We start from the raw sequence: 22613 nt of genomic DNA on the forward strand, positions 1-22613 counted from the left end.
CTAATTAATGTTAAACGTAATTAATGTAGATGCGTTTGTTGTTTTTTGTTTTGTTTTGTTTTTTTGTTTCAAATGTGCGTACAGTGATTGATTGGTGATTTTTAACCATAACATCATTAATTATATTTGCAAAAAAATATAATATTTAACTGTTAATTGTAAATAAATTATGCCTACAATTAATTTATATACTTATACAGACTAAATATGGCTTTTTTCTTGTTTCATATGATCGATTTTTTCTTGTTGTAGTTGTCCATAATTTTTACTTATAAAAAAATTGATTTCCCGTTAAACTAGTTAGATATACATATATATAACTGCTTTTTAAAGAATTTTAGGAAATTTTTCAGCTTAAAAAATGTTTTATATAAACTGTGTTATAACTTGATTGGCTAGAATGACTATAATATGCATAACGCTTGCTTGCTTTCTTTCCTTTTTCTACTGTTTTTTGTTTTTGTTGAATTTGTTGCATTTGTAGCTGGTGATTATCATTAATCATATATTAAATAATATTATTGTATCTAAACAATGCTTTGCCACAAAAGCTTTACTTAAAAATATTTTTTTTTTTAGAAAATTATATTATATAAGAAAAATTGTTATTTTTTTAGAATCGAAAATTCCGCTTACTTTTTGAGATTCACATGAGTCTACTGTTGTGAGAAGTACATGATTTTTGTTCGCAGCTTAGAGTTGATAGAAAATTATGGCTTACAATGATTCGCTGATTCGCATTTACCGTACACCGCATACAGGGTGGCACTGCTTAGGTTTCTATTTTTCAATATACATTTGTATGCGCGTGCTTTTGCGCTGCTAATTCGAACTTTAAACGAGCTACGTTTTACGTGAAGGCGTTAAAAACTAAAAAATTTCTAAGTTTGATTGATTGTTGTAAGTTCTAGTTAGAATTGATATACTGTTATGCAGCACAAATTAATATTTAGCATTTGCTGACTTGGAGACAAGACCCGACGAGACCGTTTCAGAGACCTAACAGTCAAACGCAGCTTAAAATTAAACCATCATCCAGCAAGAATCAGCTGAGAGTAGAGTATATTTTGTTGCACAATGATGGTGGTGAGTGCACTGGTGAAAAAAAGAACAAACGTAATAAAGTAAAATAATAATAAAGTAAAATTACACATTTATACATACATACCTGTTGGTTACATCGTAAATTCAGTTATGTCACCTAGTGCATACGCGCCCAATTACGTTCCGCAAGGTATGCAACGTTGGTGATATGATGTGGTGGTGTGGTGAAAGCAAGCAGACACATGACATTAGGTGGCTTAATTGACTGCTTGTTCAGTTGACTGATTGCTTGCTGCTGCTGCTGCTCGACACATTGGCTGACACACACGCTCGTCGTACACTCATTAACACAATTCATCCCACCGGCATAAATGACGAGGATGCCGACGTGGTGGATACGGACGACGAAGCATTCGAATGTTTTCTGCCAATACTGGCATGCATTATGCCGTTATGTGGCAGGCGTATGTAATCGTAGGCGGGGATGTACAGTGGCGTCGGCGTATATACACAGTTGTTAGCTAAACGAAGGTGAGGTATACACTATTCACTATAGTAGCCATCATCGTTGCAAACAGCATTGGTAAATATATATGTATATATGTGTATATGTATTATAGGGTATTGTTTGTACTTATACATATGCACGTGGCATGCATACAATGTCACAAAGTTGGTAAGTAGGTGATAGTGCGGTATGTGGTAGTGGTGGTGGTGGTGGGATGATGACGCTGATGTTGTTAGCAATACTCGTATAGTAGTTTATTATGTCAGAGCGTATCCTATACAGATTAGTTGTTGTAGCTGTTATTTGATATACATTATTGTTGTAGTTGTTGTTTTTCTTTTTTCTACGCGCTGATTTGCAGCCACTTGGTTTGTAGTTCAGCGCGTTAAGCGTGCTAGAAGTGGCTTGCTCGGTTGCTGTTAGTTCGTTGGGTATATCAGCGCCTGCCACTAAGTGGACGCTACGCAAACGACCTGTGGACTGTCAAAAGAGCCGTTGCTGCTTGCTTGACCACCTTGTAAACACATGTCGCTGCCGTTATTTTTGCTCTGATTTCTGCGCCGCTTTACTTCTTTTGTTGTTATTGCTTTTTCTTTATATGGCATGATTGTAACATTCAATATAATTAAGAATTAATATTATTTTACTTTTTATTATATTATTATATTATTTTTTTATTTATTTTATTATTTTTATATTTATAACTGTATCAATCAATATTATTTCATATTTTTGTAATAGTATTATAAATTTAATTAAACAATTTATTATTATTTTTTTATTATTTTATTATATGGCTCGCTTTCAATAGCAAATTTGTTTGTATGCCTTTAGACATCTGTCGAGTGGTGAGAAAGACAACTATTTTTACTTCGCTAATTGTTATATATTTTTTAGGTATTAATAGTTGGTAGTAGTTGTGAAGGTGTGTGTGTGGTAGCAACGAGTTAATCAATCAATCGCATCTAAATGGGTTATTTTCGTCTACCATGGCACCGGATGGGTTAGCATGTAAATAAAAAAAAGTAGAAGAGAAAAACAAGAAGAATTTTTAGTGGTTATTGTTAGTAAATATTATTTATAAATTACATAATTAAATTTCAAAAGTGTTATTAATACACATTTGCTTGTTTGATGTGTTAAATTTCAATGATTTGGATAGTTGAGTGGTGAGTAATTTGCAATTAGGCAAAGTAAGTGCTTTCAAGTGCGTACGACGGCTATTAAAACGAAAGAAAAGGCTTCAATGTGGTGAAAAATACCAGAAAAAATAGCAGCGTTCCGACTATGCGCAATATTGTTTATAAATAACGCAGACATAATTACGAAAACCCGTTAATTTTTCATTTCAACTGCTTAATGAGCTACAAAATTTCAAAATCTAACAGAATAAAGCCACTGTGGCATAACGGTACACGAACATATTGGGTAGTCGAAAAAGTCGTTTCGTATTTTATCAATAGATGTCGTTGCAGTCGTGTATTTCCAGTGCTACCAATCATAATGTGTCATATCATATAGTGTTGGAAAGATGAGATTTTAAGCTTCATTTAACCATAAAAAAATTGAATTCGGGGAAGTTGAAAAAAAGTTACAGCTCTTCAAAAATGAGTGAAAATAATGAAGAAATTCGCTATATTTTGAAATTTGTGTATAAAAAAGGAAAAACGCAAGCCACCAATGAAATTTGTGAAGTTTACGGAGATAAGTATAATATGAAAAGACTTTTTCGACTACCAAAACTTACATAGTCGCTGTTAATAAAGAACAATTATCAGCTGCCCAAACCGTAGGCCGGTTATTGCCCCTAAACAACGTACTGGCATGCATATATTTATTTATTATGCACATAAATATGCGGGCTTAAGCAAATACTCGGTGAGGTGTGATAATAAAAATCTATTTACTAATCACGCTAGCCAATTTAATGGCAAAGAAGCCTATAAAGTCATTGATAGGCTTTGTAAACTAACAAAGAAATTGTTGCTGTTGTTGTTCTCTAACGCTACATTGCTTTTTCTCACTTATGAGCGTTAACTTCTAACGGTAATTTCGATTTGATAGAATTATGACAGACAAATCGTAGCGAAATGCTAATGAAGCAAGGTTAAGCAGCTTCGTCTTAGCGGCAGCTGGAGTTTGGCATGCAAAAATACCGTTTTCAACTTGGCAGCTTGCAGTTATGTAATTAAAATTATAAATTTAATTTTTTTTGTTTTACGCAACCGCCTTTTAGTTAAAGCCCGCAGCATCTGCTTGATGTATGCGGAAGGAAATTTTCTATTATTATTTTTCGTGTTTATTTTAATGTTCAAACGCACTTGAATGCACCTACAAATGCTTTTTGTTGCATTATTAACATGTGTGTTGGTGTGAGTGTTTGTGTACGCTAATGTGTCGGCGTTGATGAACTGTAATTACCTAATGCTTAACTGCCGCATATCAATTAATTACACACAGTCGTGTAATCCATCAACCTAACTGTGCATTCTTTCGTGCTTTTTTATGCAAATACAAATACATTTATGGAAAACAGTTATTCACACTTCAATGCTTGCCACATCGATGACATGTCAATTAAACATTAACTAATTACAATTCACACACCTGTTTGTATTAATTATTCTTTTCTTCGTTTTTGTTTCGTATGCTTAAACATGAGTTACAATGTATGCATGTGTGGGTGTGTGTAGATACAGGATGAGCTTTTGTATTAATAAATACTGACATTCATATTTCTTCGATTAGTGTTTTCGCTTTTGAATACATTTAGGTACTTTTGTGGATTATTTTCCAAATTATTGTCATTACTTCTGTGGCTTTTTGGTGCACAGCTTGCTTGCTTGCTCTTGTAGGGTAAAAGTTATTTATACATATTAAAATTAAAGAGTTTTATTGATTTTTTTGGTTTGATTAATTTACTATAGATATTTTACTCGATGCGTAGTAAGTTCAAAGAGAATTAATAGTAATTTACAAAACATGAAAGTTTAAATTGTTTTAGTTAACTTGGCCTTTGGTTAGTCTCTTTTTTTTTTGTTTTTGTTTTTGGTTTAGCAATAATATTTATAGTATACTTTATACATATATATTGTATGTATATTCATATATAAATAAGTAGTGGTGAGAATTTCTTTTCAAATTCATATATTAAGTAAGTACTACATAATGAACGCACAGTCCCCTTTCTAGCGACCGCTGCGTATGAGTAACATTTTCATATGGCGAATGGTGCACATTCATTGTTGTTTGTTAGCGCAGAGTTGAGTTGATATTGAGTTAATTATTTGTTTCCATTTAGAACAATAGGTGTTGCTGGACATGTAACCGTGGTAGGTGCGAGACATACATACACACACAATAAATAATTCTCAAAAATGCAATTAATTTACAAATGAATTTATAAATGAAATAATTCAATTTAAATTGTTTTGAAGCAAAAATTGTGTTTAAATTTCTTCATTGATGTGCGGTTTTTGCATCTAAAAATGCCTACATTAAGGTAATATATAATTATTTTTAATTTTTCACTTTCCAATATATTTTTTTTTTTAATTTTTAATGCATTAACTACTATTTTTTTATTTTAAATGATTTTTTCTACAAATGCAATGGATATTTCAAAATTCGAATTCGTTAAAAATTTTAAATAATTTTTTTTTGGAAATTTTAATAAATTCACTGCAATTGTTTTTTTTATATTTATTTTAGCTTTAATTATAAATTGATTTTTTGTACAATGTAAAGGATATTCCAAAATTCAAATTACTAAAAAAAAAATTTACAAATGTAAGGAATATTTCAAAATTAGAATTCTTTAATTTTTTTTTTTAATTTTAATACTTCCAATTTTTTTTACATTTATTTATTTTAGCTTTACTCATAAAGTGAAAGAAGTGTGTATGAAAACAAATGTAATGGAAAAATTCAAAATTTAAACTCGTTACTCGTTAAAAATTTTAGTTTAATAAATTAAGATTTGAAATAAAATTTTGAAATATATTTATTTAAATATGTATTTATATCAGGCAGGTTGCGAAATTACGCCAAATAATGGACTTTTATTCAACAAAAATTATTAGATACGCACATATATAATTATTAATTATTTAAATTATATATAAAGTAGAAAAAATTTAAAATTATTTGAATACTTTAGAAAATATTTAAAAAAGGTACCAACGTAATAAATGTAAATAATAAGTTTCAAAACATCGATCAAAAAAAAATGTATTATGTATAAAAAATTAATTAAAAGTAACATTGAAATTAAAAGAAAACAAATTAAAAATATTTCCAAAAATAATGCAAAATTAGAAATATTAAAAAAAAAATTAATAACAACATTAAGACAGATTTGAAATTAAAAATTAATAGAAAGTTTTTTAAATTAAATTGTATCTCACTTTGTTTTAATTTCTTTTAATTTTTTGATGAATAAATAAAATAACAAATTTTAAGGCATATTTAGCTTTGAAGTTTGAATTTAAATTAAATAAACAAATTATAAAAAATTAAAAATAGTTAAAAAATTAAAAATAATTAAGAATAAAAAAATTAAAATTACAAAACAGTATTTTTAAATTAAAAATTAAGTAAAACGTATTATAAATTTTTATGGAATACTTTTTATATTTTAATTTTGACTAACTTTTAATTTTTTAAGAATAAACAAAATAACAAATTTTAAAACACAATTAGTTTTGAAAAATCAATTAAGAAATTTAAATTATGAATAAAATACATAATTGAATAAAATTCAAATAAATTATAAAAAAATTAAAAATAATTTTAAAAAAGTTAAAACTAATTAAAACAAAAATTAAAAATAGTTAAAAAAATTTAAAGAAAAATAATAGATTAAAATTAAAAATTTAGTAGAAAAATATTATAAAAATTTATGGAATACTTTTCAAATTTTAATTTTGACTGATTATAATTATCTGTTTTTTAAGTTTTTGAAGATAAATAATTTAAATTATGTATAAAATAAATTCATAAATAAAATTCACAGGAATAATAAAAAAAAGAATTTATTACGCTGTTAAAAAATAATAAAAGAAATTAAAAGGAAATTTAAAATAATTAAAATTAAAAAATAACAGCTTAAATTAAAAAATTAAGTAAAATTAAAAAAAATAATTGAAAACGGTTCTTTAAAAATAAATTTAAAAAATAAAAAATAATAATAAAAATTAAAAAAAAAATAAAAAAATAATTAAAAAAAATAAAAATATTTAAATTTAAAAAATTATAGATTAAAATTAAAAATTAAGCAGGAAAATATTATAAAAAATTATGAAATACTTTTTAAATATTAATTTAGACTGATTTTTAATTTTTTTTTTTAATATTTTGAATAATAAAATAGTAAAAAAATATAATGCGTGTAATAGTTTACTTAAAAAACTAAATTTTGTATTTGTTTTACAACTATTTCTTGTTAAATAAATGCTATACCAAACACAAATTTTGATTTAAAGTTTCTAGAATATCTTATATGCATGTACATATGTGTGTAAATTCCGTTCACATGTGTGTGTATGTATGTCAATTGCTATCGATGTGTGATATAATAGAGGTTAGCGTCAATTTCGGCACCATTTTCAATGATTTAGTGTCGTAAAGTGCAACTGTATGTATGAATGTGGGAATGTTTAGAATGAAATGAGGATAAATGTGACGTTAAATGTGTGCGCTGAGGTGTATTTTCCGCCTTCAATGACTTATCTCAAGCACTTCCAAACAAATAAAATTATTTCAGATAAGCAAAGAGGCAATAAATAATGCATAAATGGAGAGTATTCTTCGTATGTAGTACGAGGGTTGCAGATTAAAAGAGGGACTCATAGTCAAGCTTACAAATTAACAAAGTACATATGTATGTATGTAATTGAGATTAATTCTAAAGCGAAATATTATCGCATCGATTAGTCAATGTTAAAGTATTTTTAGATATTTATTACAAATATTATTTTCTATTTATATTTATGTATAGGATTACTCGTATAAATACCGCAACCACATAGATTTGGCAGAGAAGTTAATAAATCGTTAAATTATTCATATCCGATATGGAGATACATATATATGTTTATATGGTTAAGGCATTGTTTGTACATGTACATAGAGATACATACGTGCTTAGCGCTAAGTGTTAACGACATGGAATCTATTCAATAACTAAGAACTCAAATTTTGGCTCTGATACTAGTCCTACGAGTGGTTAATAAGTGAGCTAAGAGCGAGGAGTGGAAGTGGATGCAACAATTGCTTTTTCTTTACCACGCAGCAGGCAGCTTGTGACCAATATATGTGGGTGAGTGTGTTTAAAGGTGGTTGGCGGTGCAGGCCAGGCGCCACATTGCGTAGTCCAACGGTGTATGAGCAGGCAGTACTAAAAACGTTTGGGCTCCGTCGTCATCACTTCCGTATGTAGCTTCAAATGGACGCACACAACTTCGTGACGGAGCTTCGTGGTAGGTAGTTTATTGCAGAATTTTCGTATTTTTCGAGAGTTTCATTATGAGCGTGTGCGAGACGGTTAGCGGTGCACTGGTGTGGGTCAACATTTTAGTAAGTAGATAGTCTAATTTAGTGGTATGCCTCGCGAGTAGTTGGCGAAAGTGGTTACAATGTTAATAATGAGTCGATTACAGACTAGTTTAGTACACTGACTACTTACTAGATATTCGCTATTGTTTATTTAGGTATATAAAATGACAATTAGTTGTTCATTAGTAATGTATGGTTGTTGAAATTCTATGATTTTTAATTTTTTTTCTTGTTATTGTACAATAAAAATAATTTTTTCATATGTGTTTTTAGTAAGAAAGTTTTTAATGCAAATCTTGGTTTAATATTGAAATGTTTTAGAAGTTTTTTTTTTTTCTTTCTTCGCTTGCTGAGTTGCTGAGTGAAAAAACTTTTCGTTTTGTTTTGCAATTCAACTAAATTATTGATTTTTATTTGTTTGTTTTATGCATATTTGAAAATTGTGTACAAAATTTGCGTTAATAATATATATGTATATTTATATAATTTATAAAGGTATAGACTTAATTCACATTTAAAATGAGTTGTAGCTTTTGCTTTGTTACACAATGTAAAACTTGTGGAAAAAAATAAACAATTCAAGTTATAAAGCATAAACTAATAAATAACTGTAGTTTTGATAACAAGTTTTAAAAATAATTGAGGATTTTGGTTTTGCTTTTTAACACACGGTTGCATTTGTGCTTAAAAAAGCTGCACTTTCATGTTGCTTTTACAAATATATTGCATATACATAAACGTATGTATGTTTATCGGGTAACTGTATGTCACTATTGCAGGCAATTTGAATTGAAATACTTTTTTATACGTCTATAAATACAAAATCGCTTAAAGCTAAGAAAATTTGCTCGTACAACATACTAGAATGCACTAAAAAACGTATAAAATATATTTATATATATATAGTATATATGTGTGTATATAAAATGAAAACAAGTTTTAGGTACAAACTAAAGAATGAGCCACACGTCTGTGCCTAATAATGGGCCCCGCACAATACAAACGCATACACACACGTGGTATATATGTATATGTATGTATGTATGTAACGGACATTCGACGACGTCCCTATATAATTTCCATTTATAATGCTTTTTAATATATACTTTTTATTATGCTCCCTAAATGTAACGCTTACCTTACGTTTAAAACTACATACTTATGTGTGGCGAAAATCTCTCGACACGTCACAAAGGCACAAGTCAACATACAAACAATTTAACCATTTTTACGCATTTTGGCTGCTACGCTCCTTATTATTCTCATATATAAAATACCAGACTTTGCGAAAATGTTTCATTTACGTACAACAAAAACACAACTTTGAAGAAATATGTGCAGCAACAACTTTTTTTAGACGAGATAAAAAAAAGTTGTTGTTGCATATAAAGAACGGCACGCTAGAGGAGGCAATGCGAGAGCGGTGATGTTTTTTATTTATCTATTTTTTTTTTATAAAAACAAAGTTTTTAATTATAAAAAAATTTTAAAATTAAAAAATTTATAATTAAAAAATTTTGTTTTTTTTGAAAGTTTTTTTTATACATTTTTATATAAAATTTTCTTTATAAAATAATTTTAATATCATTTTTTTATAATTTTTTTATAAAATTTGTTATATTTTTTTTTACAAATTTTTTTTATTGATTGTTTTTTTACAAAATTTTTTTTATTGATTGTTTTTTTACAAATTTTATTTTTACAAATTTTTTTTTTGAGTGGTGTAATTTGTACCAGCTTTACTTTTTTGTGGTGAAAATTTAAAAAAATCATAAAATAATTATTTCCAAAATTTAATTTTTTTTCCAAAAAAAAAGTGCAATCGTTAATTACAGCACTTTCGCTTTGCCTCCTCAGCGTTGCATTTGAGGAAAAAAAACGGGAATTTTGTATGTGTATTATTTTGCGAAAAATTAAGAAAGGGGGCAATCGTAGAACACAAACTAACCTGTTGAGCTGTCAAACTGGGCAAATCATTCATTTTGTGTTAAACGCAAGAATTCATTTCACACAGCTCGGCGCTTTTTGCGGTAGACAGAGGCGTACGCTTGATTTTTGATTTTTTGTTTGGCGTGAGTGTGTGTGTTTGTTTTATACTCAATATTCAGCCCAGTTTCTTAACATTGCGCGGGCTATACGCAGTCGTGCTGGTCACAGCTTCGCGCAGGCAATTAACAAATTTAATTAATTTATTAATTTAAATATATTTTTTAAATAAAATTTATTATTACTTATTATTTTTTAATTTAAAACTTTATTTTATTTGCAACAAAATTTTTGAAAAATGCAATTTCCGCAAATTTTAGCTTACTTGTAAATTTCGCTTTTAAAAACATTATATAAAATTTATTTGCAACTTTTTTACTTAAAGAAAAAACAATATTTATGTATAAAAACGAGATTACTTTAATTTCTTATAAAAAAAAATAATGAGATAAACGAAAGATATTAATGGAGCCGACGGCATGCATACATCTGCGTGTACATAGACCGTTGTTTATGTAGTTTTGTTGTGTGTATGCAAGCGCCGCAAATATATGATAAACTTTAACATTAACTTTTGTTGTTGTAATTTCACTGCTTTCGATTTTAGCTTTTTTTTAAATTTTTGTTTAAGTGCTTAACCGTTATTTACTGTATCTCAATGAAGCCTGGCTTGGCTGTGACACCGACCGCAGCCGCAGCCCTCTGATATGGATGATCTCTGTTAGCCAAACGTCGCTGCTGCTTAAGAGCGCCTACTAAAATATATTCGATATATACATAGTAAGATTAATAGGTAAGGGCATTATATTATATTATAGTTTATATAAATTCATAATATTTTTCACATAACGTCATTATTATACATATGTATGTATGTCAATACATATATGCATTTATGTACATGTATACTATAGATATTTAGATAGAAAATAAATTCTGGTAAACGTAAAAAATATACAATCATTTGTGCACTACATAAATATTCAATAACAAGATAAATTCTATGGTTTACAAAAAAAAAATCGCTTTGCAGACAAGGAAACAACGTAAATACTACCATTTTTCATACAAAACTACATACTGCAATGAGTGAAAGCGAAAAGCTGCAATTTCATTTGTAAAAAAAACATTATATTTGCATTTCAACTGGGCGCTTGTTGCTTTCTTTGTTGGTTCTAAGGCTTTCGAGTTTGTTACAAAAAAAAGAATACACTTGGTTTGGCGCCATTGACTGGGAGCTGAGTCTCACTTTTGCTTTTAGCAACTTCTATGAAGCGCAGAATTTATTTAATAATTTACAAAAAAATGTTCAACAGCAGATTTCGGCGGCCATTTTGTAATGTGTGTTGTATATATATACATATTTATATATAGCATATATATTTTAATATTCTTTGGAATGAATCGTATATGCTTGTTTGTTTGTTGTATGTGTTTAAGGGACAACTGATTTTTTGATAAAAAAAAAAATAAATAAAAAATTCGCTTTTACCGTTAGGCATGCAAATTTAACCAATAAGTGATTTCTAATTGACCGCGCTTAAAGGCTACAAAGCAGTGCTTAACCTATATACTTTAGCAATAACTTTACCAGCTAAATAACTGAACATAGACCTACGGACGATTGCTTACAAAAACGAAAAAAAAATAAAAATAATTTATATACAAGAACAAAAAAATGAATAAATAAAATTAAAAACAAAAAAGTAAATAAAAATATACATATAAAAATAATTTTAAAAATTAATAAAATAAATTAATAATTTTTTTTAATATATTTGTAATGCAAAATATAAAAATATATATAAAAAAAAAAACTAAAAACATATTTAAAAAAAATTTATATGCATATAAAATAAATTAAAATAAAACAAAAAACAACAAAAAACAACAAAAAAATTAACAAAACTAGATAACTGAAATATACCTACAGACGCATTCTTACAAAAACGGAAAAAAATAATTAAACAAGAACAAAATCCTAAATAAATAGCATAAATATACATATGTACATACATACATATGTATATATAAAACATAAAAAAAATTTAAAAAAAAAAATACATATATAAACAAAATTAAAATTAAAAAAACAACAAACCTAAAAAATGTAAAAAAAATGAAAAAAAAATAAGAAAAATAAATCTAAAAAATAATATGTACAGTAAAAATAATAATAAATTAAAAAAGTAAAGGGAATTAAAAACTAAAAAATTAATTAAAAATTAAAATTAATTTAAAAAATAAAAATTAATATAAAAAAGTAAAATTAACTAAAAAACACAAAAAAAACTAAAAATATAAAAATCTCATCGAAAAAAAAAACAAAATCTCAAAGAAAACTTAAATAAGATACATTTACAGTACTCTAAAATAATATGCATACATTCAACCAGCGTCACTAACCGACAGCTCGGCTGCACATCCATAATTGCTACGAAAAGCTCATTAAAAGCTTTGGCTCTCAACCAGAGTAATACTATTGTGAAGTGAAAGCTTCTAAATTTCAACTTTAACCAACCACAACACTTGTTAAATGTATCTATTTCAACCTATATGCCGTTACTTATATTGTTTTGTGTAGTAATTAACTTTGACTAGGCAACTTAATTATTTGGACGGATATCGGTGAGCTGTAAACGATTTACACAGTTTATTTCTGACGAATAAAAACATTTTATGGCTTTTGTAGGCATAATAAATAAAATATGGTATATGTATAAAGGTGTGTACTTAACTACGTTGAAAAAGTTTGAATATAGTTACTTAAAAATATGGTAGAAGCTAATAATTTCGCTTGTGTAAGTATAAAACTATGTTTAATAATAAGCTAGATACATTTATGAAAGCTCAACAAAACGTTCAAATGTATGCTTGTCGAATCTCTTTTGAAAGCTTTTTGCGAAAGCTCTTTTTAATATCAATAATTTTAGCACCAGTTATGATTCGACGCCATATTGTGAGCTCTAAGCTCAATATATAACTAATAAAAGTGAAAGCTCTAATGGGTATAATAATATATGTGTTGTAGTAAATACTAGCATTTCAAATTCCAATATAATGAGTTAAACATGTCTTAACTAACTGCCTTTTCTTTAGCGCTTAAAAGATGCAAGACAATGGCACTATGTGGAAAAATGTGACGGGGAGTAGGTATAATCGCGGAAATAACGCAGAGCTATAAGAAACAAACAAATACATAAATTCGATCAAGAACCGGTACGATAGAGTATTTATTATAGATTTGATAATAAATGTAATAATAATGGTAGAAATTAGTGTAAGAAAATAAAAATTGTCTCCTTGCATTACATAACCAAAAAAATTTCAAATAGAGTGAAGAGTAAATGAAGAGTGGGTGAAAAAGAGCTATCGTTTATCAGCTTAATTTCCAGAAATGGCAACCCTGACACTCTCAAGCTTTATAAAAATTTCATAAAATATCGAATACACAACAGAAAATAAATAAAGGAAAAGAACACAAGCTATTGAAAATTAATTTAAATTTAAATTGGAAAATACTAAAATTTAATATTTTAGAATTCAAAAAAAATTAAAAAATTAAAAAAAAAAATTTTTGATTTAAAATAAATTTAAAAAATTTTTTTTTTTGATTTAAAATAAATTAAAAAAAAAAATTATGTAAATATAAACCGGAAAATACTAAAATTAACATTTTAAAATTAAAAAAAAATAAATAAATAAAACAATTTTTTAATTAAAAAAATTAAATTTAAAAAATTTTAAAAACTAAAAAAATTTAAAATTAAAAAAATAATTTAAAAAATAATGAAAAAAGTTTATTTGATTAATAAAACAATCATAAAAATTGTAGTTTAAATATAAACTGGAAAATACAAAAATTTAGTATTTTAAAATTCAATAAAATTAAATCAAAAAAAATTAAATTTATAAGCAAAAAAATAAAAATATTTAGTAAAAAAATGCTTAAGAGTAGCTTAATAATCCTAAAATTTTCGTTAGTTTAGCATAAATATTTTTTTAAAACTGAAAAATAATATTTATAAGAGCTAGTAACCCTTATATGAGTTATCTAGATACTATTTAGATGAAAGTTAGACAAATAAGAAAGCGCTTAAAATATATTTTTCTCGTAACTAGAATATACTCATTATATATTTGCTTGTTATTAAGAAGTTGTTCCACAGAATTCCAAGGCACTAGAAAATAATTCCAAAACAACTATGTAATTAAAATAAACTGCTAACAAACTTTATAGACTAAACTAATTTTTAGCATAACTTACACGCTATAATAATATTGCGCACTAGCGGCTAATTAAAAATCACTTATTGGCATTTGCTAAAATTTTTGTTGCTACCTTTTTCCGCGCGAATTGCATATACGATCACTAACGGTTATATTGCTTTAGTTTACTGTTTTTTTTTAATATTTTTTTTTTTTGTAATTGTTGTTTACTTTGAGTATTGCGTGGTTTTCTGCTGATTTACTGTGCGTTTGCGCCTAAAACGCTGCTAACTTTTTTCAATAAACTCGCTTATCACTTTGCATAGAGTGTAAATAGTTTAAATTATTTATATATTATATATGTATATGTATGTGTGTGTATCATATATGTATGTACTTATACATATTAACTTCCGAGTTGCATGTGTCGCCGCTTACTTAACAAATAACAACAAAGCACAGTTACAAACGTAAGTATGTAGTCAAAATCTACGGTCTGCTTGCTTGCTGCTTTCTATAATATTTTCATTCTTGATTTTTATATTTTTTTTTTATTTTTACGTTTGTTGTTTGTCGCTACTTGCAACAATGCTCAAATTTACAAATTCACTAAACCTATTTTTTGATTGTTGCAACAAATCTTCGCACTGCTTGCTGGCTCAAGTGGTGAAGAAATTGTGGACAATAAATTACTTTAGAAAGGGCTTGGTCGGTAAAACGTTCAAAAGACGGAGCCGGCATGCAAATATCGACCAACTGCATTTTGCCGCCAACAACAAAATGTTCGTACGGTTTATTTGTTTGTTTGTGTGTTCGATAATGTTCAAATGTGTTGGCGAACATCAGAGTGGTTACATAAGTAGGTATGTAAGGTCGCGTTGGTCATACATATATTTTGTTGTAGAAAAAAAGAAGGAAATATACAAAAACAAATTATTATGATAATCGATAACAAAAATGTAAATTCATACACATGATTGAACAAATAAAAAGTAGCTTTAGTAAAAATTAGCGAAAAAGATTTTGATACGGATTAGCATTTTTGTTGTTGTTTAAGTAATGCGTACAGTTGAAAAGCGTCTTATTTCATTTAATTTGGGTTTAGTAGAGAAAAGCGGATGATTTGCATGAGTTCAGTTATTTTCGGCTATGTATTTGTTGTTGTTATTGCGTTGGTTAATTTAGTTTACGGTTGTTGTTAAGCATTCACTATCGGCTCGAAGGGATTAGGAAAAGTAATTGCGAACAAGAGGTGCCACAAAAAAAAAACACAAAAAAAATTAAATAAAAACACAAATTAAGAACGCTGTATTAAAATTCTAAAACTCTGTATTAAATTGCAACTCTGTGTGCGTGAGAAAAGACCTCAAACGGTAGTTATAAAGTTGCGCCAATCACACAACTTGCAGCTAACAGTTATATTAACAGTTAGCAAGCTGTCAACATTTCTTGAAATATTCTAAAAATAACGGTAAATATGAGCTAAAAATTAAAATCAGCGGTTTCTATAAACATAGACACAACAGAGTTGCATTCTGACTTGGTTTCTAGAGTATGGCACATATATGAACGAACTGTTGTAACGGTTAACTATCGCAAATAAATATTGATAATAAACATATTTACAAAACCTAAGTAAAAACAAAACGGTAAATGAAAAAACAACAAGAAATAATAAATGTTTAACAATAACAAAACATGCAGCCTGGAAAATGTGTGCATAGCGATACTTAATGTAAATAAATGCAGGCGAAAAACAAATTTTAACAAATAATTTTGAGGGAAAAAAAATCTCAAAAAGGCAATGGAGCTTTTTGAGTGCACAAAGGATGTTTCAATACAGTATTTTATAACAAAATAAACAGTTATGAACAATTCTTATTGGGCTAGTTGACAATTTGACACATAGCCCTTCCAAACATGCGTCTCCTAACCTAACTTTTTGTATAAATTCTCAGTAAATGTCACTCCAATCAGATCTCAACTGTTTTTTACCGTTTCAAACTGTAAAATGCGACCCCTAACCTAACCTTTTGCCTAAACTCTCTGCGAGTGTCACTCCAATCAGACCCTAACTGTTTTTAACCATTACAAACCGCATTTGCATATAACGTTGCTCACTGGTTCTGTGCTAACCGCAGACCTAACCTCCAATTCGCGTGACTTAAAGCCAAAAATTACAACTAAATGCTAACTGCTTACACTTCGAGTTAATTAATGTTACTTAATTTAGTTAATTAAGTAGCTTTTGCAGAGATGTGCTGTAAGTTGTTGTTGTTGTTGCTAGTGTTTATATGCTTTTAGGTATATGTATGTATGTATGTATATGGTAGTGGCATGTATTTGGTAAATTTACGGATGTGATATTATTTTGCGCGCAATTCCACAAAGAAAGCCTAGAATTTATTTTCACTATTATTAATTAATTATTAACCATCAATTATTGTTTGATTGCTTAACGAAACACTACTGCAACTTAACCACGAGAGATTTTGTATTTACGCTATAATGTTTGTTGTTAATGTTTTATATATGTAGATATAAGTATTAAATATATTTTCTTATTTTTGTTGTTTTTTGTTATACGGCTAAAAGACATTTTTGCAATTTTGTTCTCGAACGAGCACAAAAAGCACAAAAATCTGCTTGTAAAATCATAAAAAAAACAACTAATAATACAATAACGATAACAAAAAAAAAAACAACAACATAATCAAAATAATTGCAATTCGATTAATCATCAATGAATGAAGTAATTAATTAATTAATTCATTATTCGAATAGTATATAAGTTATAGAGAATATATATAGTTGTGTAAAATGTTTATCTAGCAAACAACCCACCGCTATGATCTGTGTATTCCGTCAGCAAGGGATTGCCAGCAGCGAGTGCAGCATAATTCGCGTAGTCGCCGTACGGTGCGAAAATCATGCCGTGTGCGGGATTCTCGAAGGCGGCGGGCGCAGCTTGGCCGGACAGTATGCTCGCCGCTGTGGTCGGCACGGTCATGCGTTGTGAGAGTATCAAGGGGGCGCCCAGTGTGGTGGCCTGCGGTGCGCGTATCTGTGGTGCTAGGGTTGGCAATGCTGGCGCCAAAAGGCGGCTCTCAGCCGAGGCGGCGATCACACGGCGCCATTCCTCCTCGCAGGCTATGCAACGAAAGAGAGAGTGTGGAGAGTTAGTGTTGAGTCGAAAGCAAACAGTTATATATAAAATTATATAAAGAAATTAGATTACGCTAAAGCTTAATGCAGTAAAATTAACCTAAATTAAACTAAAATGAAAATTAATTTTAAAAAATTTAAACTATGAAAAATAGAGCATGAACTTAGAGCAACACTTTGGTAATAAACTTCACTAAAACAAAATTAACCTCAAAACTTCGTTACTTCTTCTTCTTTACTGCCGAAGACAGCGCTACGAAGTTATAACCGAGAACATCCAGAACCTAGTTTAAAATTCAAAATTTCAAGTTAAGGCTAAGTGCATATTGGACTGAAGGGTACGATGTACGATACGATATATTAAGGGGTTGGGGCTTTCCAATTATGAATTTTGAAAAATCGATCCTTTTACATATACATATATATGGTTCATATGTTATATTTAAAAGTATTCTCCGAAAATTGAAGATTTGAAATTATTTCCCCAAAAGAAAGAAAAAGATTTTCGAACTTAGTTGACGAAAAGCATTTTTCCGAAACGCCGTTTTCAGAATCCCCGAAGTCCCTAGACTCAACTTGAAATTGTCGCACGACCTTCTGATATCTGCATTTGTCTGATATAAGATTTGTTATAAAAATTTCAGTTTCTACGAACACTCTGTAGTGAAAATTTTTCACGAAAACGGTTTTTTTTTTTTGGAAGCCGTCATTATTTCAAAAATTCAATATTTTGACTTGTTCTTCGCTCCTGCATTCATCTATAGTCTTAAGACATTATTTTCGTTTTTGGGACTTTTGAGGTCGGTTGGCAAGATTTCTCGAGAACTACTCAACCGATCTTCATAAAATTTTACACAGGTCTTTGAGATACTATTCTTGGAGACTTGAACGAAGATTTTTTTTCGATCACAACTATTTGAAACAAAAAGCAATGCGGAATTTTCATTGTATGTAAAAATGGCTGCCAAAAATCCAATTTTCAGTGTTTTTTTTTTGTTCGTCCAAGGTCTAAGTTAAGGTTTTAACTAAAACACATATTTTTTTTCTGTAGATGATCCTGTCAGGAGTTCTTCTGCCAACGCGGACACATATTTTTTTCCGAGGATTCACCGGAAATGGCGTCGCATTGACCGAGTTTAAAATATTTTTTTTCCAAAAATTTCAGAATTTTTTTTGTTAATAGTGTATGTTTGTAACAATAAAAAAATCTAATAAAATATTTCATTTTTTATAAGAGGAAAACAATTTTGAAAAAAGTCCGTTTTTTACCCGAGGAAACCCTTAAAAAACTATTGATGAGAAATATTGTCTGTCAGTGTCTCTAAGACGCCTTATTCGTGCTTTTTCGGTTACCATCGCTGAGTCATGCTATGCGACTCACACGATGTGCTTAGGCTAAGGTTTTCCGTTACCATAGCATTTTAAATCTGTAATACTTATTGTATAATAATAAAAACCGTAATTAGACTAAAATATACATTATTCTAACCGAAATCTTAACTAGTTCGTATTAATATTTGTAGTGTTTTGGGTAAGTGGGTGATAGCAATGGTAATCGTTTATTTAACAGTTATGTGTTTACAATTAAATATTTTGGGCATCAGTACCAGTAGTTGTTGTTATAACAAAATTGTTGATCTTTTTAACAAACAGAATTATTTAAAAAATAAAATTCTCGATTAATAAAGAGGAAATAGAGTCATCAGTGTAACATACCTGGAATGGCATTTTTCGCCGACGTATCCCTATAAGTGCCATTAATTATAGCTAATTCCATGAGTTGACGTTTTTTAAGTTCATCTTCGCCTTCGGCTTGCTGTTAGTACAAACATTAATGTAGTCGTGAATTTTTTTTTGTTTAATACACAAGAGAAAATTATTAGATATTTTCAGTAGAAAAAAAATTACAATTTCGAAATGTTCGGTTTATTTGAATTTAGAGGGGTTTGTTATGCATTTTGTAAATATGTTTGTATGTAAACATGATATTTTTTAAACAAAAATAATTATTTTGATTAATCAGATTATGGAAAATAAGAGCACGCGCACGCAAAAGCGCGAATTGCAAAAACCAACTGCCACACGCCTGCACATATGGTATATGCATTGTTGTTGTAGCGGTCGGATTTTGCAACTCCTTCGCTTAAATTATTAAGACATTATTTCGTTTAGTTTTTTTAATATTTATTATTATGTAATTTGTAGCCACGCGTATGTGTGTAGGGTATATATAGTGGGGTTGTATGTCGGCAGCAAATTACAGCGACATTTCAGTGTCGTCGCTTCAACTTTTGAAGCCACGTGTATTTCGCTTGATTCGCATGCTTGGCGGCTAATACTTACCGGTACTAGAAGCTTTTGCACTTCGGCAACGGCCTGAGCTAATTTGACTTTGGCACGATTCTGTGTGTCCTCCACGGTGATCAACACGTGCAGATCGTCGGACAAGTGCTCCCAGTTGGGTTTGCCGCGATTTGCGTCCTCCTGCAATAAATAGCAAATTGTTAGGATTTTTTTTTTTTTTGGATTTTAGGGTTAGTATTTTTACAACCTAAATTTTATCTTCCTGGTTTTAGAATTTTAATTCCTAATTTCAATTTTTTTTTTTGTTCCTTTAGTTTAGACCAAATAATATGAAATTACCATTTGTTTTAACTACAAATTTTTGTAAAAAATCGCATTCGCACTCATTATATTTATAAATAACACACACTCTACTTTTCATGGCTTATGTAAGAGCTAATACCTCGCTGGTGAACCAAACGACAACCTGTTCGATTCGATTACATGCTTGCTAAGCAACCATTTATTTCATTTTTGCACTTAAGCATGCACTTTAGACCATAAATGTGGCATTTACCAACACACCCACACACGCACAAATATGTATGTATGTATGCTTCGGTGTGTGCGCACGCATTAAAGTAGATTAAGTGCGCCGCTTTCTGTTTATCGCAAAGCAGCAGTGAAAGTTATTGGCAGCTGTTTTAAGAAAAGTGTCAACTATGAAAACAAAAGCGACAACGAGTTATATACAGGGTGCGGCAAGCTGGTGGGATTGGCTTAGGTTAGATTGCTGTAAATGAAAGACCTTAGAAATCCACAATTTAGAAGAAGAAAATTTGCCATGAAAAAAAATTAACAAGAAAAAACTTCGAACTTCGGCTGCCCCGAAGCCATAATCCTGTCCTATTTCTAGCTATCGGAAAACATGTTGCTAGTTCTTTCTAGCCACGTTTTTTGATATAAACTAACTTTATGTGAAATTAAGGTTAGTTAATAAGGAAAAAAATCAGTCGGCTTGTATGACAGCTACATGCAATTTTTGTCCGACCCTAATAATCTGTTGGAGGATTGTAGCTTATGCCTTATAAAATAACCTATAATAAATTTGGTAAGACATCGTGTCAAATAAAAAAGTTGTTCGTACGAGAAACTTGATTTTCAATGCAAGTTTGTATGACAGATATATGCTGTAGCGCACCGATCAGAACAATTTGTTTCAAGCTTGTAGCATTTTCTATGAAAATTATATATGACAAATTTCGTGAAAATGTCTCGTCAAATAACAAAGTTTTCCATACAAAGACTTAATTTTAATCGGTGATTTTGTATGACAACATTATACTATATATATATATATATGCTATTGTGGTTTGATCTGTACCACTTTTTCGGAGGTTGTATCACGCGCTTGGAAAATATTCCATAGCGAATTTCAGGAAGATATCTCGTCAAATAAAAAAGTTTTCATAGGACTTAATTTTGTTCGGCGAATTTGTATGGCAGCTATATGCTACAAAGGTTCGATCTAAACCATTTTTTCGGAGATTGTTTTGGAAAATAATTGTACCAAATTTCGTGAAGATATCTCGTCAAATAAAAAGATTTCCTTAAAATAACATAATTTTGATGGTTGAATTTGTATGACAGATCTATTCTATAGTGGTCTGATATCGGCGGATCTAACAGTGGAGTGATCTTGAGGTTCTTAGAGCGGAAAAAGGAGTGTGCAAAATTTTATATCGATATCTCAGAAACTAAGGGACTAGTACGGATCATTATACGGATTAGGGTCTTCGAAACTTCCTTCGGCATAATACAAATTTCGTGACAAGCTAAACGCTATTCAGAGTCTAAAAATGTTAGAAGTTAAAAAACTTGGAGAAGAAGAGAGGGTTCTGGTATAGAGCCAAAAACTGAGAAACAGTTAAGATTTGAGTAAAAACTATTCTGGGCAACAAATAGTAAGACTTTTTAATTTAAATTTCGTGCAAAAGCCAATTCAGGGAAATATTTTTTTTTTTTTTTTTTTTTGATTTTAGGTTGGGAGTTTAGGACTGTCAGTGACATTTGTGGCAAATCTCACATCAAAATGACTTTTGGTGTTTACTATACGCTTGTGTTTCCGAAGTACTATAAATTAATAATTTTCAAATTATGAAGAAAGTTTTACTCTTTTTTGCTCATAGTAAGTTTAAAAATATCAAAGGTTTAGAACATACAATGTAGTGATAGAAAATTAAAAAAAAAAAATATTTAAAAAATAATATCATCTGGCAATCGATTAATTCTATCCCGTGATTATATATTAAAAAAAAATTTAATAAAACGACTAAAGTTTTATTTCGGCTGATTACGTTCTATTAGATGCGTGCTAGATAGGATTTGCAAGCGCAACAAATTGGCTAACGATTTCACTATAAAGCAAAAACATAAATGCGCCCTCATCATCAGCTCAAAATAGTCACAACAAATCGTCGGCATACAGGAATATGCGATTAATGCAACCATTTGTGCATGTGTGTGTGCACGTATTTGTATATTTGCAGTAATAAGACGATAATTGGCAGAGTAATCAGTGATCAAAGCGGATAATTTCTGAAACAATGAACAAAATGACGCTCGCGGGTGCCGCAAATAAGCTTCTTTGCTGGGTGAATCTAAAAAGCAAAGCAGCAAAAAAATAAAAAATAAATAAAAATAAAAAATTAATAAAAATAAAAAATAAAAAAGCAAAAAATACAAAAATGCATGTGCATATTTATACTCTTACATATATCTTAATACTTAGATAAAAACTTTTAAAATTTTTGCTAAAAACATTTTTAAAAATGATTTCACTCGTAATTAAACCGCTAAGAAA

General features: G+C 29.1%; 1 protein-coding gene across 4 annotated transcripts in view; it reads right to left on the reverse strand.

Moving 5' to 3' along the window:
• Positions 1-299: 299 nt before the first annotated feature.
• The window catches only part of LOC120766519 (protein held out wings), a 120916-nt gene continuing 98602 nt past the window's right edge, over positions 300-22613 (reverse strand). Inside the window, exons 5-9 of one of the 4 annotated variants that reach the window (XR_005704599.1) lie at positions 19811-19951; positions 19184-19283; positions 17147-17452; positions 1169-1565; positions 300-1095 (exon numbers count right to left, since the gene is read on the reverse strand). Coding sequence is in view for 3 of the 4 variants with exons in the window: in XM_040092087.1 (XP_039948021.1) it covers positions 10739-10848; positions 17147-17452; positions 19184-19283; positions 19811-19951 (657 nt within the window). In the remaining variant the exon portion in view is untranslated. Of the gene's footprint in view, positions 1096-1168; positions 1566-10385; positions 10849-14518; positions 15059-17146; positions 17453-19183; positions 19284-19810; positions 19952-22613 lie in introns of those variants that run through there. The other 3 variants (XM_040092087.1, XM_040092088.1, XM_040092089.1) reach the window with 3 other exon arrangements.

Source organism: Bactrocera tryoni, chromosome 1, assembly GCF_016617805.1.
Source record: "Bactrocera tryoni isolate S06 chromosome 1, CSIRO_BtryS06_freeze2, whole genome shotgun sequence".
Lineage (NCBI taxonomy): Eukaryota > Metazoa > Arthropoda > Insecta > Diptera > Tephritidae > Bactrocera > Bactrocera tryoni.